Source organism: Notechis scutatus, chromosome 3 (genome assembly GCF_049901735.1).
Source record: "Notechis scutatus isolate UNSWTSFEM ecotype Mainland chromosome 3, rNotScu1.2, whole genome shotgun sequence".
In the NCBI taxonomy this organism is placed as follows: domain Eukaryota; kingdom Metazoa; phylum Chordata; class Lepidosauria; order Squamata; family Elapidae; genus Notechis; species Notechis scutatus.
Window position 1 is genome coordinate 161,070,046 of NC_142011.1, and position 26,733 is coordinate 161,096,778.

At 37.7% G+C, this 26,733-nt stretch overlaps 2 protein-coding genes across 4 annotated transcripts in view; both read right to left on the reverse strand.

Moving 5' to 3' along the window:
• The window catches only part of SMCHD1 (structural maintenance of chromosomes flexible hinge domain containing 1), an 89,119-nt gene extending 83,097 nt beyond the window's left edge, over nt 1–6,022 (reverse strand). The window contains 2 exon segments of the mRNA XM_087960078.1: nt 818–893; nt 5,637–6,022. Of these exon segments, the coding sequence (XP_087816204.1) occupies nt 818–893; nt 5,637–5,780 (220 nt within the window). The 5' untranslated portion in view covers nt 5,781–6,022.
• Nucleotides 6,023–11,304: 5,282 nt separating this feature from the next.
• On the reverse strand, nt 11,305–26,500 carry NDC80 (NDC80 kinetochore complex component). 3 transcript variants are annotated; one of them, XM_087961608.1, is made up of 17 exons: nt 26,422–26,500; nt 24,557–24,671; nt 24,100–24,189; nt 23,483–23,609; nt 22,913–23,085; nt 21,167–21,269; nt 20,566–20,652; nt 19,602–19,695; nt 18,777–18,883; nt 18,537–18,681; nt 17,698–17,903; nt 16,428–16,580; nt 15,759–15,848; nt 15,259–15,351; nt 14,750–14,880; nt 14,269–14,371; nt 11,305–11,697 (listed from the first exon to the last, which is right to left on the reverse strand). In XM_087961608.1, exons 2-17 carry the CDS (start codon nt 24,655–24,657, stop codon nt 11,560–11,562), a joined length of 1,941 nt encoding a protein of 646 aa, XP_087817734.1. In that variant the 5' UTR covers nt 24,658–24,671; nt 26,422–26,500; the 3' UTR covers nt 11,305–11,559. The 3 variants fall into 3 exon arrangements, with proteins under 3 accessions (XP_087817734.1, XP_087817732.1, XP_087817733.1); XM_087961606.1 differs by having other exon boundaries at nt 26,316–26,452; XM_087961607.1 differs by having other exon boundaries at nt 26,320–26,437.
• Nucleotides 26,501–26,733: the final 233 nt, after the last annotated feature.

The window sequence follows — 26,733 nt, forward strand, 5'->3', positions numbered from 1 at the left end:
TTGCATTGAGCTTTGTGAATAAATTCTTGCAAAAATTATTTTTAGTTCACCAACTAAAATCATTTAAACAATTTATAACTATTATTAATGATACTGGTCTATAATTTGTGGCCTAAGTCAAACCTTGTCTTACTTAGATATTAATGCTATATTTGTGTCTTCCAAATCTCAAGCAGTAAGATCAATAATGATAAAATGCCTTTTGTATTGCCCCATTATCCATTAATATAGTATCTCCCTTTTGAAGATACAATAACTTTTTCTTTTCTAAATAATATGCTAATAATTTCCTTAGTTTATTTGCAGATTCAAAGAAGATATTTTTTGCTTTATGTAATTCATTTTTATTTCCATTCTTTCACTGTTAATATCAACAACAGTTGTAAAAGTTTAATTTGATAAGAGATATTTCTTTGGGAATTTCTTTGCCATTTTTTTCTACTTACTTCATTTTTTAGTATAATATCTTATAAAATATCCTAATAAAAGCTTTACTTGCATCCCAAACCATTCCTGTTAATGTTTATATTGACATTTTTTAAAAAAATTCTAATTTTTAATTATCATATGAATTTTTTTTGGTGAAATTTTTTGAAGTCCTGATCATTTGATCCACATTCTGTGTTTTTTGATTTAGAACCAAAACATTCTTTCAAGAAAAATTGAAGTTTTAAGTTCAAAACCAAAATAATCTTTTTAGAAAAATGGTGGTTGTTGCAAGACAAACATTGGTGAAGCATAGTAGCAAAACTTTAATATTTAATTAATAGTTCCTTGGTATAAAATTGATTTGTCATTATAAATACAATATACTTACCAAAGTTTTCACTTGTTATTTGTTTTCTCTCAGTTGTTGTGATAACAAAAGTTTCACTGGAGGAAATACCAAATACCTATAAGTACAAGGTAAATCTCTAGATTAATAGAGAGAATGAGATTCAGATATTTAAAAACATGAAAGAATTATTCAATAAATATTTCCCACAACAGCTTTTCAGATTTCTTTGGCTTGATATCTGGATTCTACAAGACAGATCTTCTAGTTATTTATAACTTTTTATGTCTATAATAAGGAAATTTACCAATCTGAAGATTCTGCTGTTATTTAATTACTAAATGCAGGGTTAGGTTTTCTTGAGAGTGAAGATTTTTAGCTGTGCCCAGCTCTAAGCCTGACAGTTATCAAAACTAATATTTAAGGGAATTTTTAATTCCCTTAATACTTTTTTAAAATGAATAACTTCAGGAATATGACAGGCAACAGAAGGAGAATCAGCAAAGAAGCATGCTAACTAAACCATGCCAAGCAAATCTGAAAAAGGACAATGTCCAAAAAAATGAATGCAGTTTACATATCAATAACAAATAAGATACTTAACAGCATATGCAAATTGTCATACAATATCCTTAATCTCACATTATCAAAATAATGCCTAGGACAGATTATAGCTGCAGTGCAGCTGCAGTGCAGATTATAGCTCTAAATATAAAAGTGCAGCTGCAGTGCAGATTATAGCTCTAAATATAAAAAGGTGCCTAAATTGAAAAAATGCTGGGGAATAAGAGCAACGGTGGCACAGTGGTTAGAATGCAGTACTGCAGGCTACTTCTGCTGACTGCCTGCAATTTGGCAGATCAAATCTCACCAGGCTCAAGGTTTACTCAGCCTTCCATTATTCCGAAGTCGGTAAAATGAGGACCCCGATTGTTGGGGGCAATATGTTGAGTCTGTAAACTGCTTAGAGAGGGCTGTAAAAGCACTGTGAAGTGGTATATAAGTCTAAATGCTATTGCTATTATTGCTGATGACAATAAAAAAGCCAAGAAATACCCAAAGTAAGTCAATATAAACTTTGATTATAGAAAAGTTTTTAATTGTATTGATCATGTTAATATGGTTGCTGGTTGCTTGTGAGAGAGGCAGAGCGTGAGTACAAAGGAGAAAGGCAGTTTGAACTGCTTCCATTTCCTTTCCGCTTCCCAGAGGCTAGTGGGAGGAGCTGCTGGTTGCTTGTGAGGGAGGCAGAGCGTGAATACAAAGGAGGAAGACAGTTTGAACTGCTTCCATTTTCTTTCCGCTTCCCAGAGGCTAGTGGGAGGAGCTGCTGGTTGCTTGTGAGGGAGGCAGAGTGTGAATACAAAGGAGGAAGACAGTTTGAACTGCTTCCATTTCCTTTCCGCTTCCCAGAGGCTAGTGGGAGGAGCTGCTGGTTGCTTGTGAGGGAGGCAGAGCGTGAATACAAAGGAGGAAGACAGTTTGAACTGCTTCCATTTCCTTTCAGCTTCCCAGAGGCTAGTAGGAGCTGCTGCTGGTTGCTTGTGAGGGAGGCAGAGCGTGAGTACAAAGGAGAAAGGCAGTTTGAACTGCTTCCATTTCCTTTCAGCTTCCCAGAGGCTAGTAGGAGCTGCTGCTGGTTGCTTGTGAGGGAGGCAGAGCGTGAGTACAAAGAAGAAAGGCAGTTTGAATTGCTTCCATTTCCTTTCAGCTTCCCAGAGGCTAGTGGGAGGAGCTGCTGGTTGCTTGTGAGGGAGTCAGAGACTGAGTACAAATTAGGTGCCCAATCCAGCCATCTATTGAGCTGCCATTCTACCAGCCCCCACTACCACAAAGATTCTACAGCAAAAGGGCAGTATGGACAACCGTGGGATCTGGCAGGGTGAGAGCTGTGGACCATAAACACAAAACTTTTGCTGTGTCCCAGCATAAGATACAGAAGAAGGGCATACAACTAAAGCAGAATATCAGCAGATATCCAGAATCTGCAAAGACGAAGTAAGGAAAGCCAAGGCTCAGAACGAACAAAGACTTGAAACAAAAGTCAAAGATAATAAAAAAAGTTTCTTCCAAAATATAAATAACAATAAAAAAATCAAGGAAACAGTCAGTCCACTAAAGAGAGAAGATGGCAAGGAAGTAACAGGCAACAGAGAGAAAGCAGAACTGCTTGACTCATTCTTTGCATCATCTTCACGCAAAAAAAACTATACCTCAACTCACCCAAAACATAACTGTAAAAGACAGACCAGAAATAAAAATTAAAATAAGCAAAAAAAAAATAGTAAGAGAACACCTGTCTGATCTTGAGGGGCACAAATCACGGGGGCCTGATGGATTACATCCCAGAGTTCTGAAGGAGCTGGCAGAGGTCATCTCAGAACCACTGCACCATATCTTTCAAATATCCTGGAGCACCTGTATCTAACAAAATGAAATTCAATGTAGAGAAAAGTAAAGTCCTACACTTAGGCAAGAAAAACCAAAAGGACACATATAGACTGGGTGAAACCCAGCTGAATACCGTGTTTCTCCAACAATACGGCTTCCACCAATAGGAAGGCCCAGCATGATTTCTAGGCATGAGGTGAAATTAAGCCCCACCCCCAAAATTTAGGTCTATTTAAACCATGCGTTTCCCCATCATTTCTCACATTGTTCGTTAGAACTACACAAGGTGAAGAGAAATGGGGGGAAGGGCGGGGGATGGGGAGAAAACTTGCCTTTAGGAGTGCCCTGCAGGTAGTCTAGGCGAGAATTCCCCGATCTACTATTGATAAAACATCAGCTGATAGAAGCTCCCCGAAGGCAGAGTCCCCAGCCGCTTCAGGGTGAGGCGTGGCTGCCCGTGTCCCCTCGCCATTAGGCAGTGTCTTTCGGGCAATGGAAGCTCCCCAAGGGCAGTCACCAGCCACTTCGATTGGCTGGTAGAAGTGGCCTCGGGGTGAGCGCCCATGCACACTCCCCTTGCCGCGAGGCCACTTCAATCGGCTGATGAAAGCTCCCCGAAGGTAGAGTTCCCAGCCCCTTCGGGGCGAGGCATGGCTGCCCATGTCCCCTCGCCATTAGGCAGTGTCTTTCGGGCAATGAAAGCTCCCCAAGGGCAGTCACCAGCCACTTCGATCAGCCGGTAGAAGCAGCCTCGGGGCAAGTGCACACATACACTCCCCTCGCCCCGAGGCTGCTTCTACCGTCTGATTGAAGTAGCTGGTGACTGCCCTTGGGGAGCTTCCATCACCCAAAAGACACTGCCTAATGGCGAGGGGACACGGGCAGCCACGCCTCGCCCCGAAGCAGCTGGGGACAAGGCCTTTGGGGAGCTTTCGTCGGCCGATAGAAACAGCCTCATGGAGAGGTACATGCACATGGGCCACTCTAGGTGGGGGAGGAAATTAAGTAAAAAAAAAATAAGGCCCGGCCTTATTTTGTGAAACACGGTAGCAGTAACTGTGAGAAGGATCTTGGAGTCTTAATGGACAACCAGCTAAATATGAGCCAGCAGTGTGCAGCAGCAGCCAAAAAAGCTAATTCAACCCTAAGTTGCATTAACAGAGGGATACAATCAAGATCAAGTGAGGTACTAATACCACACTATGAAGCCTTAGTAAGACCACAACTAGATTCCTAATCCATTTTTAGTCACCACATTATAAAAAACGATGTTGAGACTCTAGAAAAAGTACAGAGAAGAGCAACCAGGATGATTAGGGGACTGGAGACCAAAACATATGAAGAACAGTTATAGGAACTGGACATGGCTAGTCTAGTGAAGAGAAGGACCAGGGGAGACATGATAGCAGTCTTCCAATATTTGAGGGGCTGCCACAGGGAGGAAGGGGTCAAGCCATTTTCTAAAGCGCCTGTAGACCAGACAAGGAATAATGGATGGAAACTGAACAAGGAGAGATTTAACCTGGAAATAAGAAGAAACTTTCTGACAGTGAGAACAATCAACCAATGGAACAGAAGTTGCCCTCGGAAGTTGTGGGAGTGCCATCATTTGAGACCTTCAAGAAGAGATTGGACTGCCATTTGTCAGAAATGGTGTAGGATCTCCCACTTGGGTAGGGAGTTGGACTAGATGACCTATAAGGTCCCTTCCAACTCTGATTATCTATATCTGTATCTATGGACTATCCCAGGAAAATGAGTATTGCAGAACATTTCATTATGCTATCTATACAAAGGACAAGAAGTCAGAGCCTGCCATTTGAATTTCTTTATACATTTAGGAATGTACTGAACCGTAGTTTTACCAGCAATGAGCATGCGTTTAAATACGTCTATGACTTTTACTATGACAGTTGAGTTAGGTTGTCAGGAAACGGAGTTTTTTATGATATTTGCATGCCAACTTTTCTAATTTATTTTACCATTAAGAGCATATAACAATTATCTCATAGTGGAAAAATACCGACAATAATACAATCAACACGATTAAAAAAAAGAAAAAGAAAGCAAGCCAACCTAAGCAGCCTAATAATAGCAGACAGGAAGCCTACAGTATTTCAAATTCATTTAATAAACTGTTTCTTAAGTCATTCTCTGTATGCAGGAAAAAAAAATACATCGCAGCTTCACATTTTCTTTCCGCTGCCGCCGTCTTGTTCTCGGCTATGATTCGGGCTATAAATTCTCGCCGTTCAGGTGGTCAAAGGAACTTCTGCCTTGACCGTTCGCTGTCCCTTTCCAAAAAGCTCCTGTTCTGGTGCGCTGCGTGACCCGGCAAGTGACCCGAAGAAAGGGAGCCCGAGGGTAGGGGACCGGGACCGGGACGAGGGGGAGGACGCCGCCCGCGAGACCAGTGGCGCAGTTCCATGAACGGCGCCGCATTTTAATTCGCCTCCCTCCTTTACGTTACCTTGTGGACGTCCGTAAGGAAGCTCCCGTAGTCTTTCGGGTGACATTGAAGTTCTTTTTCGGCGTCATCTGACTGCTCCCCACGCCGGTCGTACACGAAGACCTTTAGGATTTTGCCGTCGGTGTCTTCTTCTGCCGCTGCCATGTTGCCCCGACGGCCGAACTCCCAGCCGAGCGCTTGTTCTGCCGAACGCAATCTAGTTGCGTTTTAGCGGAGGAAAGGAACTGAGGGGCTGAGGAGAAAGAGGCGTAATATATAATCGTATGGGGTGTGGACAGTGGGACGAGGGAACGAGGGCTGGCCAAACTAAACAGGCGAGGCGAAGAGAGAGAGGACCGGTGGGGAAACGAAGAAACGAAAGCTATCGCAGGGGTTTCGTTTCGTTTGCAGGAAGCAGCGCCCCGACGGAGTGAAGTTTCCGAGAAAAGTCAAAATGCCACTGGCTGTTCCGAGATACAAGACACAGAAGAGAGAACTCCCCCGCTCCTTCTGGCTTCTGTTACTTTTTGAAAGTTTAAGAATTGTTTCGTTTAATTTTTGTGCATCATGGTATTTTTTATATATATTTTTCTCTATTTTGGATTCAATTAAAAGAAATATTGTTAGCTTTATTAACAGAATGCAACATAACATGTTTAAAAAGGCAAAACCTCAGTGAATATCTGATTTATGTAATGAATCCAATAGCACTGATACCATACTAGGGAAAGTGTGTGTGTGTATAAAATGTATATTGCCGCCTATATGCCCATGGCAACTCAAGGCGGCTTACACAATGTAAAACCATATTTAAAGCAAAAAATAAAAAAACCATAAAACCATAAAAACTAACAAAAAGAATCAAATAAAGTATAATAGAACAAAATCTGGAAAAAAAATGGGGGAAAAAAATCACCCCCCCTCAACTCCCAACCGGGTTGCTGCATTTTGCACCAACTGGAGCTTCCGGATGTTCTTCAAGGGCAGCCCCATGTAGAGCGTGTTGCAATAATCAAGACAGGAAGTGACCAGGACATGAGTGACTGTGAGTGAGTGTATATATATATATATCCTATTCCCCATAAATAAATATATATATATATACCCTATTCCCCATAAAGGGGATAAAAAAATTTCATACTACGGCAAATTCATTGTTGATCAACCCACTGCTGATTGAAGATAAGCAATAGTTAATATAGGCTTATAGAATGTACTGTAAGAGATTACATTGGGCATCTTCTAGTCCAACCCACTGCCCAATGCAGGACTCCACAACTACAGGTGAAACTTGAAAAATTAGACTATTGTGCAAAAGTTCATTTATTTCAGCTTAAAAGGTGAATCTAATATATGAGATAGACTCATTACATGCAAAACAAGATAGTTCAAGCTGTGATTTGCCATAATTGAGATGATTATGCCTTACAGCTCATGAAAACCCCAAATCCACAATCTCAGAAAATTAGAATATTGTGAAAAGGTTCAATATTCTAGGCCCAAAGTGTCCCACTCTAATCAGCTAATAAAGCCATAACACCTGCAAAGGGTTCCTGAGCCTTTAAATGGTCTCTCAGTCTGGTTCAGTAGGAATCCCAATCATGGGAAAGACTGCTGACCTGACAGTTGTGCAGAAAACCATCATTGACACCCTCCATAAGGAGGGAAAGCCTCAAAAGGTAATTGCAAAAGAAGTTGGATGTTCCCAAAGTGCTGTATCAAAGCACATTAATAGAAAGTAATGTGGAAGGAAAAAGTGTGGAAGAAAAAGGTGCAGAAGCAGCAGGGATGACCCCAGCCTGGAGAGGATTGTCAGGAAAAGGCCATTCAAAATGTTGGGGACTTTCACAAGGAGTGCATCAAGAGCCACCACACACAGATGGATCCTGGACATGGGCTTCAAATGTCGTATTCTTCTTGTCAAGCCGCTCCTGAACAACAAATGTCAGAAGCGTCTTACCTGGGCTAAAGAAAAACAGAACTGGTCTGTTGCTCAGTGGTCCAAAGTCCTCTTTTCTGATGAGAGCAAGTTTTGCATCTCATTTGGAAACCAAGGACCCAGAGTCTGGAGGAAGAATGGAGAGGCACACACTGCATGATGCTTGACGTCCAGTGTGAAATTTCCACAGTCTATGTTGATTTGGGGAGCCATGTCATCTGCTGGTGTTGGTCCACTGTGCTTCATTAAGTCCAGGGTCAATGCAGCCGTCTACCAGGAGATTTTTGAATACTTCATGCTTCCTTCCGCAGACGAGCTTTATGGGGATGCTGATTTCATTTTCCAGCAGGACTTGGTACCTGCCCAAACTGCCAAAAGCACCAAAACCTGGTTCAATGACCGTAGGATTACTGTGCTTGATTGGCCAGAAAACTCGCCTGACCGGAACCCCATAGAGATATGGGTCATTGCCAAGAGAAGGATGAGAGACATGAGACCGAACAATGCAGGAGAGCTGAAGGCCGTTATTGAAGCATCTTGATCTTCCATAACACCTCAGCAGTGCCACAGGCTGATAGCTTCCATGCCATGCCGCATTGAGGCAGTAATTGCTGCAAAAGGGGCCCAAACCAAGTGCATGCTTATACTTTTCAGAGGTCTGATACTGTTCTATGTACAATCCTTGTTTTATTGATTGCATGTAATATTCTAATTTTCTGAGATTGTGGATTTGGGGTTTTCATGAGCTGTAAGCCATCAATTATGACAAATCACGGCTTGAACTAACTTGCTTTGCATGTAATGAGTCTATCTCATATATTAGTTTCACCTTTTAAGTAGCATTACTGAAATAAATGAACTTTTTGCATGATATTCTAATTTTTTGAGTTTCACCTGTCCAGCATCCCTGACCAAGGTCATGCAGGCTGTTTAAATATCCCCCCTCCAGGAGAGTCCACCACTTTTAAGGCATTTTGTTTCATTCTTGAATAGGTTTCATTGCTAGACATTTTCCCCCGATGTCCACTGAAGCATTTGCCCCCCTTTAGCTAACATTCACCTCACCCTTTCTCCAGAATTCTTTAGTGGTATTACATAAAGGTTTACCAGAACATTAGCTTGTTCCTTCAGTACCCTAAGAACCTGTATACATTTAATAAATATCTTCTATTTCAGAATATAACCAGTGGATTGGACGCCTGCCCTGTCTAGCCTAGTCTGTTTTGACTGTGGCCAATCAATTGCACCAGCAAACTCTTCTCTAGCAAATTGTTCAAAGGCAATGATGCTGTCAATCATAAAAAAAACAAACCGCAGCCAAGCTGGTCAATAGCAAATCATTTTGTGGTAGCCAATTTCAAAATTTAATTATATATTTTGTAATGTTTGACCTTTTGTCTGTAGTCTTCCAGCATTCAGTTTCACCCATAATTCCAATATTTTGAGAAAGGGAAATTAGCTTCTCATCCACTTAATCCACGTCATCTCCCCCACCGGTTTCTTTTAGGCCAAAAACAGCCCAAATGTCAACATTTTTTGTAGGGAATTGGTCTTCATCTTTTGATGCTCTACTTTTGTGATTTTTGAGGTAGGGTAGGACAACCAAAAGTGCACACAATATTCCAGATATTCCAGGACCACTTTGGATAAGGGCATTATATCGGCACCTCTATTTTCAATGTTTATTATTCCCAACGTCAGCTTTTCTTTTACAGCAAATGCAGTGCCAACCATTAATTTTGACTGAAGAATCCAAAGAATGTACACTGCTCAAAAGATAAAGGAAACACTTAAACAACACAATGTAACTCCAAGTCAATCACACTTCTGTGAAATCAAACTGTCCACTTAGGTAGCAACACTGATTGACAATCAATTTCACATGCTGTTGCGCAAATGGAATAGACAACAGGTGGAAAGCATAAGTAGTTAGCAAGACATCCCCAATAAAGGAGTGGTTCTGCAGGTGATGACCACAGACCACTTCTCAGTTCCTATGCTTTCTAGCTGATGGTTTGGTCACTTTTGAATGCTGGCGGTGCTTTCACTCTAGTGGTAGCATGAGACGGAGTCTACAACCCACACAAGTGGCTCAGGTAGTAAAGCTCATCCAGGCTGGCACATCAATGTGAACTGTGGTAAGGTTTGCTGTGTCTGTCAGCGTAGTGTCCAGAGCATGGAGGCACTACCAGGAGACAGGCCAGTACATCAGGAGACGTGGAGGAGGCCGTAGGAGGGCAACAACCCAGCATCAGGACTGCTACTTCTGCCTTTGTGCAAGGAGGGACAGGAGGAGCACTGCCAGAGCCCTGCAAAATGACCTCCAGTGGGCCACAAATGTGCATGTGGCTGCTCAAACGGTCAGAAACAGATTCCATGAGGGTGGTATGAGGGCCCGACGTCCACAGGTGGGGGTTATGCTTACAGCCCAAAACCGTGCAGGACGTTTGACATTTGCCAGAGAACACCAAGATTGACAAATTCGCCACTGGCGCCCTGTGCTCTTCACAGCTGAAAGCAGGTTCACACCGAGCACATGTGACAGCCTTGACAGAGTCTGGAGACACCGTGGAAAACATTTTGCTGCCTGCAACATCCTCCAGCATGATCGGTTTGGCAGTGGGTCAGTAATGGTGTGGGGTGGCATTTCTTTAGGGGGCCACACAACCCTCCATGTGTTCGCCAGAGGTAGCCTGACTGCCATTAGGTACCGAGATGAGATCCTCAGACCCCTTGTGAGACCATATGTTGGTACGGTTGGCCCTGGGTTCCTAATGCACAACAATGATAGACCTCATGTGGCTGGAGTATGTCAGCAGTTCCTGCAAGAGAAAGGCATTGATGCTATGGACTAGCCCGCCCGTTCCCCAGACCTGAATCCAATTGAGCACATCTGGGACATCATGTCTTGTTCCATCCACCAACGCCACGTTGCACCAGACTGTCCAGGAGTTGGGGGATGCTTTAGTCCAGGTGTTGGAGGAGATCCCTCAGGAGACCATCCGCCACCCCATCAGGAGCATGCCCAGGCATTGTAGGGAGGTCATACAGGCACGTGGAGGCCACACACTACTGAACCTCATTTTGATTTGTTTTAAGGACATTACATCAAAGTTGGATCAGCCTGTAGTGTTTTTTTCCACTTTCATTTTTGAGTGTAACTCCAAATCCAGACTTCCATGGGTTGCTAAATTTGATTTCCATTGATAATTTTTGTGTGATTTCATTGTCAGCACACTCAACTATGTAATGAACAAAGTATTTCATAAGAATATTTCATTCATTCAGATCTAGGATGTCTTATTTTTGTGTTCCCTTTATTTTTTTGAGCAGTGTATTTTAATTGAAAACGTATTTTCTGCTGACATTTTTTTTGGGAAAATATAACTAACCCAAGGAGATTTTTCATAGGTAAAAACAGAGCTGCGTTGCACTTTTTCCTAGAATTTTGTCGATTTGAAAAAAAGTCTTTGTGGTCATATTTTCTGCAATTTGCAGAACAGGGCAGCATTCAACATAGACTTCTGTGGCAGCTACTGTTGTCGCCATGAGGTGTTGCTTCACTCCACAATAACACAGGTTTAAATCTTGCCCTGAGATCTTGTGAAATATTGACTATTTGAAACTATGGTTTTCCCATGTTGATAATTGGTAGGCAATTACAGGCTTTACATTAGTAACTCAATTTTCAATCATACTTTTTGCATCCTAATTAGTGCTTTCAAGAACAAAACAAATATATGTGAAATATTTGAATCCATGAGCATTTATCAGTCTATGTACTGATCAGTCTATGTACTGATACCCATAAAACAGAGTCAGGTTTTAAGGCTTAATGTATTTATGCATCCGAAAAGTAAATATTGGTTTTAATAACTGAACTATTACAATAAAAGAGATAGTCTCCAAAGATCACATGAACAGAAGGTACGATTCAAACATTATAAAACACTGCCATAGCAAGCAAACATTTTAGAGCATTTCTATACTATACAGATAATATTTTCATGTGTCTGAAGTATACAGGGTACTCATCTTCTTTTTGTAATTATCTAGGATTTCTTTCAAATTCATCAGCGGATCTTGAGATATAAATTCATTGAATTCTCTGTCAATTTTTATATTCTGTTCAGTCAAGTATTTCTAGAAGAAAATGGTTATAGATTATATTTTAGTGCTTATAGTTTTGATTTTATAAATGCATAACTGGCATGATAAGAGGCAATGTAAAATGCAGCTGTTATCTGTAGACAATTTTTTTCTATAAAACCAGTACAAAATTATTAAATGTTATAAAAACAGAAATTTTATGTGAGAGATATCTTAAAAACTTCCATAGGCTTGAATAACAGATTTGTAAAAATGGAAGAATAGGCAGAGAACGTCACCAAACATTCTCCATCACTACTTCACAATACAGGCATCAAAAAGTTATAGGAACTCCAAAAAATATATATAACAAAGGAATGCATGTACTCTATTCACTATAGAGAATGAACTTTTAGAGTAAATATTGTATTTATCTACAGGTGACCCTTAGTCCCTAAGGCTTAATGGAATTAATAGCCTAACTAGACCATTCCTCTTTCAGAATAAACTTTGTCTTCAATTACTGCTAAAATCTCATAAAAAAAGAAAAAGATTTTATCCAAATGGTAACAAGAGTGTAAAAATATTCATAAAGTGATCCTGATAAGACTTAGTAGATTAACAAGCAGATACATCTTTATTACTCTGACCATATCCAATCTACATCAAACTGTCCAAGTGGCTTAGGCCTCAATCAAAGCCATGGCAGAAACATTGAAATACTATGATATAATGCACAGAATGCCAACAAGTGACCACATAGTTAACTAAAAAAGCAGGTGAGACAGATACTTATCTGATACGCTAGTCAGAGAGCGACCAATACACAATACCATATATTATGAAAATATATAGATATACAAGAAATTCAGCCAGGCATACTGTATTTTGGTAATCTTTTACTATATAACCCAAACTTCTGCATCTGAATTGTGCTCTATTCCCTTTTAGAATGTTTGGATATATTTTAGAAAATTACAGAAACGTTTAAGATAATCTTGAAATATGAATCAAAGAATAATCTGGAGAATCATTAAGAATAGTAGTTGAATTTACTATAAAGGGTCCTGGTTAATAGCCCCCAAATGATTATATCTCTTCAGGTAAAGATTATACCTTACTTCTGTCCCCTAGGAAAAAATCCCCTTCAATATCAGGCTTGACACAAAAGATTGCTCCTTCTTGGACCCAGTGAAGATGATGAAAACACTAGAGAGCCACTTTTCCAAATGCACATGGTCTATGTTACTAACATTGATAAGATATTTGATTGTCTGGACCAACTTGCTTTTCCTAATTTTTGGAGATTTGGGATGGCATGAATTTGTCTAAATTTTCTGTGCCATTGTACAGCGCAACCTATACTGGTTGGTGGAGCTGGATTACAAAAAAAAAAAAAAAAAAAAAAAAAAAAAAAAAAAAAAAAAAAAAAAAAAAAAAAAAAAAAAAAAAAAAAAAAAATAATTTTTTATTATTTTTTATTAAAAAATTTTTTTTTTTTTTTTTTTTTTTTTTTTTTCCTTTTTTTTTTTTTTTTTTTTTTTCTTCTTTTTTTTTTTTTTTCATTCTTTTAAATTATTTTTTTATCTCTTCCCTCCTAAACAAAAAACAAAAAAAAAAAAACACAAAAAAAAAACAAAAAAAAAAAAAAAAAAAAAAAAAAAAAAAAAAAAAACCACAAAAAAAAACCCAAAACAAAAACAAAACCCACCCGGCTTCATCATTTTATTTATTTTATTTTTGTAATTACTTATGCATTTGGGGGCATGAAGAATCGTAGGGAAGATTTCTTGTCCTGGCCCCTTTTTCCTTCTTCTATGTTGTAGGGAAGGGGGATTTAAATGATGATTTAAAGTGTCTTCTTTCCTGCTCTACTCATAATAGAAATTAGAGAAACTGTAAGAAAATACATTTGAATCCAACCACCTTTAGAATTTATTTAAATATTTCTGGGAAAGTTGGAGGAAGGTTGCTGTTTCTGTATGGGAATGTTTGTCTTTCCCAATATGATTAGCTAGAACTTAAGACTTTGAGGAAAGTGCTAAATGGTTTTCTCTAGGCTGGCTCTTTGATGGGCAATAATCAACTGGATTTAAGGGGAACAACTGGGTCCTCTGTGTTATGGTCCATCTATGGGAGAAAAAAAGAGAGATCCTCAGCCTTGCTTAAGGAATCAAGAGAGATGGGTCACTGAATTGGTTCGATGTCTGATCCATTTGTTTCTCAAAATCTCTCAAGTACTTCCATTGTTAAAGGATTGTTCTCCCTGCCCAGCTTTTCTTTTTCTTGTAACACATGAATGTTTATCTTTCTCTCCCCTGTCCATTGAATTGAGAAATGAGGAGAAAGATGTATAAAGAAGCCTGAAGTAAGTGAAAGGGATAGTTTGAGTGTGGAGATCAGTGTGATAGCAGTGCTGAAGGAGAAGCCGCCGCCTGGCAGCAGTGAAATAGCTACAACTTTCCTAAATTTCACTCTCTTTTTTGGAAGGAGAGGCCCTGTGTTTTGTAAATTAGCCCATAAGAGGTACTTTGATTGAAAAAAAAAACCCTGCCCTGATACAACTTTCAGCCACTTAAAGGGTACACACTGAGAGTTTCAGTAGTATATAATAGCATGAGTTACCTCAACAGTCTCAAGATGAGTAAATATTAGTTCCAGAAGATACTGCACATTTTTATCCATTTTCCTTTTCTCTTCTGAAGTTGTTTGCATAACCACTTGGTATCTAAGGAGTAAATACCAGAAGAGGGAAGGAGAAGATAATATTACATTATTTATATTGAAAAACTGTCCCTCCATCTATAAATTCAAGGTTTGTATAAACAGCCTGTAATAATTAACACGCGTAACATTCCAAAATCTAAACATGTTTCATTAAAATTTTTCCCATTTAACTAAGATTAATATTTGTATTGCATTGCCTATTACCTATTGTTTGTATGGTTATTTTATTTTGTGGTTTTTCTAAAAAAAATTGTTTACATTTTAATTGTAAATTGCCCAAAGTCACAAATTGAGATGGGTGGCGCTATAAGTTGAATAAATAAACATATATTCAACTCAGAAAACCCTCTAAGTCAAATCTTTGTTTAATTAAACTAACCGGCATCGGGTTTCATGCAGTTCCTTCGTGGCTTCACTGATACCCTCATTGACACCATTATAAAGCAAACTTTTATGTTTCTCCAACAACTCCAGCTCCTTCTTACTCTTTTCTTCTTCTTCGACAACTTCCTGCAATACGTATATGGATTAATACTTCAGAACTAAATCATATGTTTATGACACAGGTAGACTATTGCAAGAGAGCATTATAAGTTTAATATAGTGACATTGCTCCAGTTCTATATTGTTAGAAGTGTATATGTCTTTTAGATCATTAATTTTTATTATAGCTAAAATACTTTTGAAAATACTTTACCCAACTAGTTTTTATGAAGCAGAAAAGATTAGAACTCCAGTTCTCCCAGTTCTAGTTAAGCACCTTACTCAACACACCACTATGTTTCTTTACGTTATGTGTACATTTCTTAACAGAAAAAAAAACCTCTTAATAATGAATTCTATAGAGATGAACTTACAAGCTCTTATATATCATATTTAGTACAATACCTTTGCTTTTTGCTGACATAAATCTTCCAGTTTTTGTGTTTCTTCTCTTAACATTTTCATAATGCTGTTTTGTTCAGCTTCCATTGTATTTACCTTAAAGAATATTATTTAATAAGGGATGTTAGTACTGAAAGTCAAGGGTGCCTCCAGTTCACATCCTTTGCTTTCAAGTTTACATTTTTTGGCGAAAAGTACACTCTTAATAATTAAAAGAATTCTGAATCCAGCTGACACTTTCACATTTGAAAATATTTTAGTTTACATACGGAAGAGTTTGAAGATCTATAGGAATATCTACTGAACATCTAGAAATTCAGATTGCATTGTCCACATTTTTTTTCATTATTGTTTTCCTTTCCTAGCAACCCTATACTTGTTTTGAGCACTGAATTATGATTAGGAATAAGAGAAGGATAAACAAGGATTAATATACAGTAGGTTGCATTACATTATACAGTATAGCTGGTTTTCCACTAGACCAGAGATAGTTAGGAACTTACCTGTTCTAAGGTATCTTCTAAGTCAATTTTTCTCTTTGTTGCATTTGCAATCTCTTCTTCTGTCTTGTTTATTTGATTCAGAAGGGGAGCCTGCCACAATTAGACAAACACAATAAAGAAAAAAGTACAAAGTTTTCCAGTAAAGTTATCGAGTTACAGGGTTTAAGAAAGATACTTTAAATAAATGGCATATGCAGATAATATAGAAAAGATCTTCCTATAAACCGATAAGGCAATATTCTTTCCCAAGTACTGTTACATTAGTTCATACTCCAGGGAGTGGTTTTGTATTATAAAGCCACAGAAATTGCCATGCTGGATCAGACCAATGGTCTATCAATCAAACATTCTGTTTCTCATAGTAGCCAATCAGATGCCAATAGGAAGTTGATTAACAAAACAAGATAGCAGAAGCCCTTTCAACCGTTCTAAGGGAGCATCCGTAAACTAATGTGCAAATATTTTAAGCCTTTATTAACATATTTCAGTCTATACATAGTACTTAAACCAATTTTTCTGCATAATAAATAAGATATTAATTTCCCCTGACACTCATTGTGATAGGAGAAATGAACTTCACCTTTAAGTATTATTAAAGTATTATGTTCATTTATTGAAAGAAAGCGATTATCTAAAAGAACTTCATATGAAAAGTGAGCTTATACTTACACGAATCTGAGTTCTGTACTTAAACAGACAATTAGGCCCTGCATCAGGATTGAATGTAATTTCAAAATCATGATCACCAGAATTCTCTGCACTTGTAGGAATTAGTTTTAATTTTCGAGCCAATTTATGGTATTCTGTCAAATCTGTTTCAATCTATAAAGAATGAACAAAATTAAGAAGCATACCCTAAGAACCTTACAGCTGATGAAGTCTATGAAAACCGGAATTGCTTCATAATCACAGCATTGTTTTGCATTTCTTTGCATTTTCAAAGTTTGTCTTTTCTATGCCTATATTTAAATGTTAGTACAAGCTGTTTTATCTTCCCAGCTTCTGACAAACATTAAAATTACTCAAGACAAATTATCAAAAGTTTTTGTCTCTTTTGATTTGATGGCCAATTTAAAGTTGGTTCATATATGGAGACAGAAATTTGCCATTAAAGAGTGCCTGCTTTTTTGAGTGAAATAGATCCTTTCAAAAATATGATTTAGATTTTTGGATTGGGCCACTACGGTATAAATATTAGCAAAGACCTTTTTAGATCATAATCTTGTGAATTTGGCATATAGGAGGAAAATCTGGTTCATTTAGATGGAGATGAAATGAAATCTTGCTTCAGAAAGAAAGAAGGGCAGAGAAATTTAAAAAGAAATTAAAATCATGTCTGAAAATAATTTAGATAAAGGTATTGATTTAAAAATGGTTTGAGATGCAAGTAAAGCATCCACCCCCCCAAAAGTCACAAAAATACAAGGTATTTGAATACAGAATAACAGAGTTGGAAGGGATCTTGTAGGTCATCTAGTCCAACTCCCCGCCTAAGCAGGAGACCCTGCCTACACCATTACTGACAGATGCCATCTGTCTTTTGTCCAAAGCGGATCCAGTACAGGTAGTCCTCAACTTACATCCACAATTGAGCCCAAAATTGATGTTGTTCAGTGAGAAATTTGTGATGGGAGTCCTGCCCCGCTCTATGGTCCCTCCCGCCACATTTGTTAATGAATCACTGCAGTTATTAAATTAGTAACACAGATTTTAGATGAGGTAAAGAGAAAAGGTGACCTAAGAAATTTCCAGAAAAGACAAATATTTTTCAGCAAATTAACTTTTTACAATGACACTTATAGATTCTAGTTATTTCTCTATTAGCAGAATAAAATATTATTTAATTAAGTTTATACGAAATAAAGCAGCAGCAATAGAAATATTAGTCTCCCAGATGCAAATGTCAGATGCTCAAAACTTTTGTTTTAGCTATACATACTGCTTCTTTTCCTCTTGCATATTTTAATTCCTCATTCCACAGTTGCTGCTGCTCTACTTCCAATTCCTTGGTTAATTTATTTACTGTCTGTTTCATCTCCTCTATTTCAGAATTCAGTTTCTCAATATCTGCAGTAGAATACTTTTGATTATCACAAATGACCACCAGACGTGAGTTTTCCTGTTTCAGTGCTTCAATTTCCATGGCTAAAATTCAAGGAAAATAAAATCTTGTTTGGAAAACAGGTAAGTTTTTTAAAACATTGTTAAGTTGAAGCTTAAGATCAAATTATAAAATACTTAGATCAAATTTAAAAATATTAGGAACTTGATCTTATAAGAAGAATCTACTAAAAGGCATGAGAAACTTATTAGTAGTAAGAAAGATGTAATTAAATTCTCTACTTCTGTTTAGATCAGGGGTGTCAAACTCAAGGCCTGAGGCCAGATCCGGCCCACGGAGTACTTAGATCTGGCCCATGGGGGACCCTGGAATTAGTGAAGGGCTGGCCCGTGGTACACGCCAAGCTCCGTTTTTGCTGGCAGAGGGTTGCAGGAGGCTATTCCAGCCGAAAACGGAGCTCGGGAGCCCATTTTCTCTGGCAGAACACCTGGGCCACAGGAGCCTCCAACACAAGTGATGACAAGCTGGCCACGCCCACTCCAGCCCCAAGATCAAACACAACCCTGATGTTGCCCTCAGTGAAAACGAGTTTCACACCCCTGGCTTAGATCCTTCCTTTGAGCTGAGAAATACTCAGTATTTTCTTTTAAAATATTATAGTGAGACACACTATATTGTTACTATACATTTAGTGATGTTGAATAGTTTCTCCTTACCAGCAGCTTCTTGCTCCTCTGTAATACTCTTTATATTTTGAATGAGGCTGCTTGAGAGAGATTCCAAACTGGCTATATAAGCCTCATATTGTTTGCCATCTGCCTGTAAAGATGATTTCAGGCTCCGTAGTTGCTCTAAACGGTCCTTTTTCATACAAAAAGATGGAAATTGTAGTCTGTTAATTAAAATCAGACTTATAAATACATCAGAGCTATGTGTGCCAGTACTCAGTTACTCACTGGTTCACTTTCTCTTTCCTTTTCACGCTTGGCAATCTCTTCCTTCAACCTTTTTTCTTTTTCTTCTAAGTCCGCTAAATGATTTTCATGTACCTGAAACAGATCCTCTGAAAGAAAGATGAAAGTAATCCTCCAACCACTCAAGTGCTCTATAACTGAAGTTATTAATTAGAATAAGTCATTGAGATAAAAAGTATACGCTGGGCACAAGTTGACATTTTGCTTTGCTAAATATCAGATTTAAATAATCTTTAAAAAGATTGTTATAATTTCAGTGCATTTCCATCACTAAGTAAAGTAGTCATAAAGTGCCACAATATGCAACTGCATTACTTAGTACTGCAAAAAATGGCAGACTCTGTCGCTGTTGCTAAGCGAAAACCTAACATGACTTTGACGTGGAAAGAGGCATGAATCCCAGGCAAGCAGCTGATGGGCAAGAGCTATGGGCATGTGGGTGGTATGGAGCAGAACAGCATTATGGAGTACAAGATTCCCATGCCATCTGGGGCATCTCAGGAGAAAAAAATGGTGGGAGTGGGAACAACCTCCTGCTGGAGTTAAACGCAAAAATACTTTTCTTAACCACATGAGCTCTAGTATCTAAGTAAGTATCTTGAGAAATAGTACAGAAATTTACTTAATCTCATATTCGGAGATTAAGTGGGATGATGGGGGGAGGAACTAGAGTTTAAACAGAAATATTCTACATTAATAGCTTGGTGAACAATTTTTTAAACAAGCTTGAAAAACTACAAAAAGCAAATGGTAAGATTCATAGTAATACCTACTTTTTAAAAACATTTCACAATGTAAATTACTCACTTAATTTGGAATCTATTTCAGCATCAAATTCTTCAAAACTGTCTCTACCCTTCATGAAATGGTCATAACATTTTACAGAGTAGTCCAGAAAAAGCTGAGGACATAATTGTAAAATCAGTTTAGTTTTAGGAATTTTTAAAAATATGCTAAACAGTATTATGTTACAGAATATGGGTGCTTTTTTCTGTTAAGAAAAGTTTTCACATAATATACATCAGTTATATTATTATTGCTGATTTCATAAGCAACATATACTAAATGTTAATCAGAATCATAATTGATATAAACAAATTTTGATATAGACAACTATTAAAATACAACTATTAAATGCAAAAATAAGACGGAGTATCTATTGTTTCTAAAATGTTTAGCATAAATGCATGTATCTGGAAAAAATTGTCTTCAAATTGTCTACATTAATAGCTTGGTGAACAATTTTTTAAAGAAGCTTGAAAAACTACACAAAGCAAATGGTAAAAGATTCATAGTAATACCTACTTTTTAAAAACATTTTACAATGTAAATTACAATGTAAATTAAATGTCAGCAGTGTGAAACCACAAGCCTAGCAAACCGAATGCCAGCTGTAACCGCAAACAGAGAACAGAAACAGTAGAGCTTAGGTGAGACAAAGTGGATTGCATAGTTAAAAACTGTGAAAACATAGCTAGAGGAAAGGGAGGTTTTGGGGGGAAGGGGATAGACTAAACGGTTCGACAGGATGTTCTCCTGACAAGGGGAGGGGGCGATGAGTCTGTGTAAGGGAATATAAGCTGACTTCCATGCTTTGTTCTGTGTTCAGCTTTGTTGCGTCCATATTTGCAAGTACGTTAATAAACTACTTTGCTGCTTTCAAGTTGTTGTCTCTGGTAGTTCCATATGCAAACGTGCATGGTTTACAACATCATTTTATTGCCAGCAAGTAATATTCATTCCACAATTTAGGGAGAAAGAGCTAAAATACCTTGTTATGCAAAATTCCATCTACAGTCTCTCCCAAAATCTGTTCTTCATCAAATGATTGTGGTTTTTCTTTCATATAAGTAAACAACTGAGTAAGAGACAAACAATGACATAGTCACAATGAATAATGTTTCCTACTGTACTAGTATAGCATACTTGCTATTTCCTTTTTCTGAATTAATCAGAATACAATTTGTGCTTCCCTACCCACTTTTCTGAAGATTGTTGCCAACTAGAAAGGAAATATTATTAAATTTATTAGAATTTATATTAACACATATTTTATTTTTAATGATTTTTTTTTTGTTCTGGGTCTCACCCACTTTTTGGTAAGTTCCTGGCATGTAACTCAAATGTGGCCTGAACATTACTGACTGCAAATTTGTTATTACTATTTGTTTGATATAATTAATATGGCAACAAAAGTGCAATATCTCTAACAGTACATTATATATTATAAAGAATCTGTCAGTCACAAGAACATCAAGAATTCCATTAACCCAGCTGCATCACTTCTACATTGATAACCAGATCAAAATTAGATGAAATGCCATAAAATACCTATAAACGTGGCTATATATGTAATTGGTTATCTATAATACCTTGTAACAATCTATCAGCCAGACCAGAGCTACTACAATCTGAGGCCACATATGAGGAGCACCCACTGTATACATAGAGCTTTTCGACAAAGCAAATGGATAACTGTAAGAAAAAGGTTTTCTGTAAAAAACTTACTTTTTGAAGAAAATGCCAGATACAATTCAAGCTACACTCAGACCCAAAAAGGATCCACTTAGTTTTATTTTCTATAAAATTAATTAAAATGAATATTAAGAATCCCGCCTTTGGTATTTTCTTATAAACAGCTTAGTTTTCTCTTTCTCTATATGCCATCATCATCATCTCATCACTCCTTATCAACCATCTCCTCCCACTTGTGACTGTAACTTTGTCGCTTTATATTGACTGTTTCCTAGTACGATTTGATTGCTTATTGTACCCTATGACTATTATTAAGTGTTGTTGATTCTTGACTCCTAACAAATTTATCTTTTATGTACACTGAGAGCATTTGCACCAAGACAAATTCCTTGTGTGTCCAATCACACTTGGCAAATAAAGAATTCTATCTATCTATCTATCTATCTATCTATCTATCTATCTATCTATCTATCTATCTATCTATCTATCTATCTATCTAGGATATAGCTATACATAGGACACAGCTAGACGAATCATGCCAGTATAAAATAACAGCTCGTGAACCCAGCTGTCAATATTATACTGAAGTCAGGAATCCTTTGTAGAGAGGACACATATAGTTAGTTATATTTGCTGTATAAAGTTGTCTCCTTTCAAACAAAGCTAAATTCCTGGCAGACATTCTAGGAGTATCTATGTAATTTTCTTGTTAACAATACAAGTAGATCTCATTTAGCCTCAGGCAGTGATTGTTTTTACAACAGTGATGAAAAAGTAACTTTGTGAGCAGTGCCCACATTTACAATCTTTGCAGTGTTAGTACATGTTAGTACATGACAAGCTCAGCCTGTGACTTTAGTAACTTGCTTATGACTAACAAGACTTTAATCAGTTTCACACATTCAGCTTTTTGTGTGTGTGTCCAGGCAAACAACTAGGCAAACAGCTGGCACTAGGGCATTTTTTTCAATGTATATTTCCATTGTGCCTGTTTACTTTCATGTAATCCAGGGCTGTCAAACTCCCAGCTGCTGGCCACGCCGACACCTGTTTTATCGAAGGGAGAAAAAATCCCGATACATCACGTGACACTGCCACGTGATATGAGTTTGACAACCCCGATATAATCTCTGTGTCTCCAATGGACGTAAATATAAGCATCAATTTTCCCTTGTTAAATATTTCAGCACCAGGCTGAGCATTCCAAAGAGCGGGGAAGTGAAGAAAAAGGGCTATATTTGCTCTTTTCCCGATGTCCTTGTGAATCAAGTACCAGAAACCTTCCCTGCCATTTGGGCTCATCTGGCTTCTTTGGGGTTGTATCTTTTTGATGTTGTAAAGCAAAAGAAAGCTGAAATCATAAGCACAATTGGGGTCATATGATTTTCTATTTAGCAACTACATAACAACCAAGTTGCCTGTCACCATTGCTAAATGAGACTACCTGTAACACATACAGTTTAACTATTTGTAAGAATATATTGTCTAAATATTACAAAATTAAAAGGAAATATAATTACGAACCTTGATAAACTCTGGAAGAATTTTCTAGCATGTAATCAAGAAATGTATCATCCACAAAATATTCTTAGTTATATTCATTTTAATTGGTGAGATTAATTAAATGGGGAGGTTGTACTTACCCAAGGTCTTTGAATATTCTTGGGATTTCTTCTTCAAATTTGGAACCCGAAAGGTCATATGAAGGGCAAAACTGTTCATAAATAAAGCTGAAAATTTTCACAAAGTCCTTAACAGAAGGAGTTTGGAGTGATTTCACAGTGACTATAGGACCATATCCATATGTTGTAAGAAACTGGGAAAAAATTAAAAGTATTACTTGTTTTGGGCTTTATGCCAGTTTACAGTGCAATCAAAAACTCTCTCTGGTCCAAATTATTGTTCAATTAGAGAACTTGGTAGATTAATCATGTATTTTAATCAACAAAGATTTGCATATATTTTTGCCATAATTAAAATACATTGCTGACAGTTCTAAGATGCATTTTTGTGTAAAAAGTCCAATAGTTCCTAGCATTTGTAATTTTAAAATGTGAACGTAATTCACACCTTTTTAAAAACCTGGATGGCCCATTGTTTCTTGGCCCGTTAGGCTATTTTTACCTTGCTTTTTCCAAATGTCATTGATCAACAGGCACAATTTATTCTGATAAAAGAGATTTAACTAGTTAAATTAAACAAGTGCTGCATACATCAGAAAGTTGACGGATACATTGTTGAATAAATGTTTTGTCATGAAGTGGCCTAGGCTCTTTGATTTTCTCTGTAGTTCCAAAAGCACCATATTGGCTGTTCCGTAAGCTCCCAGGGCCACTAGTCCTAGAATTGAAACCACAAAATATGCATCCAGGTTAATGATGGCATTATTCATTTTATCTCTACAAAACTATTTAAATATAGAAAATACAATTTATAATAACAAGTGAGACTTAAAAGACTAAAAAGACTGGCAATTAAGCTTGTCATTTGAAAAACTTCCATCCCTTACATTGTGAATATAAGGCAGACTAATACAAATTTCATTGAACTGAGAGCTATAGCAGACTTTACCTGATATGTTAAGGTTCCACTACAAAAATGGCCAGAGCACATTTTTCCTGCCGATTCTCGAAAGCTCTAGGAACTTACAAAGGAATACTAGCACAAATCCTAATACCTTTTTCCCACTCCTGGGGCATGTCTTTCCTGCACTTAAAACTATCAAAATCCTTGATGCTCTTTCTTCTAGTGGAATGAAGATTTCATACATACTGGTGAAGTGATAGTGAAACATTATAGTGTTAATCCTACCAAGTGAAATGTGAACTACCTTCTGCCAAAAAAACTGGCTTTCCTTTCTGATGTCCCTGGTACGTGCTTTCCCACACTCTGCTTTCCAAAAGTTGTCCTTCTGTCTTGCCTTGAAAAGAAAATATTTAATTGTACAAATTATTAAAACCACCAAAAACTGAAATCATCTTTATATGCCATCCAATAGTTATCTGCTCTTTAATTTTTGCTACATATTTGATTTTAATGAGTTCTATTGCTTAATATTTATGTACTTTGTACTCTAGTTTACTGCATGTGTAAATTAAAGAACAGATCTTACTTTAATCCTAGCTTAAACAAAATAGTAAATTTATCCAATTAACAATTTTTTGTACATACCTAAATAACAGTAACCGGTAAACACAAGTGACATTAATATTTTCAAGCAGGCATCCTTTGGAATTTAAGCCAAGTAAATGAATGTCACCTCAACTAAAGGAATCTGAATGTCTTACCCTTTGGGTGTATGAAGTCCCGTTTTATTAGTATCCTGCACCCTCAGTGCCTGGCTGGATTGCCGGCAACTGATTCGACTGGTACTTGAACTACGCCTCATTGTTGTAGGGAAAACTGTAACACAGAGGGACACCACAACCTTTTGGTAAACTTGTAGGAGAATGGAAAGCAGGTATGGTTCTGTCCAGGTCAGCAGAAAGGATTGAAATGGATGGGTGGCAAAGCCTCTGCTGATAATATACTGGAAAGGATTCAACAGAGAAAAGCTCTTGGCTACAAAGAAAACTCACACCCAGTCCTGCACCCACCAAAGGGAGATTTTTTTTTGAAAACTGCGGGGAGGGGGGGGAGAGCAGAGTGCATTTGCTGAATATTTTTCTCTCTCTCTTTACATTCCTGGATTGAACAAAACCTGCAGGATCCAATCTGAGTCGCTCACTGGGACTAGAGATTTGGTCTTCCAGACTCATGATGGAACCCATCTCTTCAGGGAACTTCTAGATTGGATCCTGCAATGTTATCTCGGGACGTGTACAATTTGCCTTCCTTCGACAGAACAAAGCCTCCCCAAAAGGGGATTTCTGGATTCACTCTTCAGACGGCACGAGGAAGAATGCCATGTTAAACCTACTTATTTGGCTGTAAGCACAGCAAACGCTTGCAAGTAAGAGAGAATTAGAATATGTAATATAAAATTAATTTTTCCCTCAGGGGCAGAAAAGAACTGGAGATTTTTCTCTCATGTAAGGAAAACCGACGGTGGCTGTAATTTTTAAATTAAATTTAATTAACTTTAAACAGCTTGAAATAGTATTATGCCACCTTATGCCTCCAGGCTTGAAATTTTGGGCCTACACAACTTAGAACTACGTCGCCTACGGTCTGACCTAAGCTTAGTACCCAAAACTGTCTGCTACAATGTCCTACCTGTCAATGACTACTTCAGCTTTAACCACAATAACACATGGACAAACAATAGATACAAACTCAAAGTAAACCGCTCCAAACTCGATTGAAGAAAATACAACTTCAGCAACAGAGTGGTCAATGCCTAGAACTTACTACCTGACTCTGTTGTTACATCAAGAGTCTTCAAACTTGACAACTTTAAGACTTGTGGACTTCAACTCCCAGAATTCCTGAGCTAACATGACTGGAGGAGGAATTCTGGGGGTTGAAATCCACAAGTCTTAAAGCTGTCAAGTTTGAACTCTTACTTACTTAATTTATTTGTCAAGCAATTATAAGATAACAGGTATAAGTATAAACATAGTTATGAATACATGAAATGGATACATATAAGAAAAATAAAAGAAACAATAGGACAGGGATGGTAGGCACGTAGGTGCGCTTATGCATGCCCCCTACAGACCTCTTGGGAAAGGGGTGAGGTCAATAGTAGACAGTCTAAGGTTAAAGTTACATCCTCAAACCCCCAAAGCTTAACCTTAATCTATGTACTGTGGACCTCACTGCATTCCTAAGAGGTCTGTAAGGGGCGTGCATAAACGCATCAGCGTGCCTACCGTCCCTGTCCCAGTTTCCATTTACTCGTACTCATTTATTATGTATATACCTGTTCATACTTATACTTGTTTTCTCATACATGCTTGACAAACTAAAATAAATAAATAAAGAAAGAATCAATTTTCCTCCGAGAAAAAGCAGAGGAACGCTGCCGCCCGGCAAAGTTTAAAGTAGCTGCCAACTGCGCCTTGGTTAAAAATTAGATTCCGCAAGAAGAGCTTGTTATATTACCAACCGTTAATGTCTTCTCTCAAGCCGACCCAGTTGCCGGCCGGACTCAGTCAGATACTGTTAACCTCTATTCATCGGTGACGGCATTGCCGCAATCGCCACTTACCGCTCTTTTTCACTCTGGCACCACCCACTTCTCGCCCGCTTTCAAATTTACCCGCCTATCGCAACATCCGTCCGCGTCCTTTAAAAGTAAGAGAAATAAACGTCATTTCCGTCACAAACAGGAAGTTGTCTACAGGATAAACTTGTTCGAGCGGGATAGTTCGCATTTCTTATTTATTTATTTATTTTATTTATTTATTTATTTATTTGATTTGTCAATTGTTTCCAAGATAATAAGTATAAGTGTATACATAGTTGTGAATACATGAAATGGGTATATATAAGAAAAAAAAAAAAAAAGAATAGAGAAACA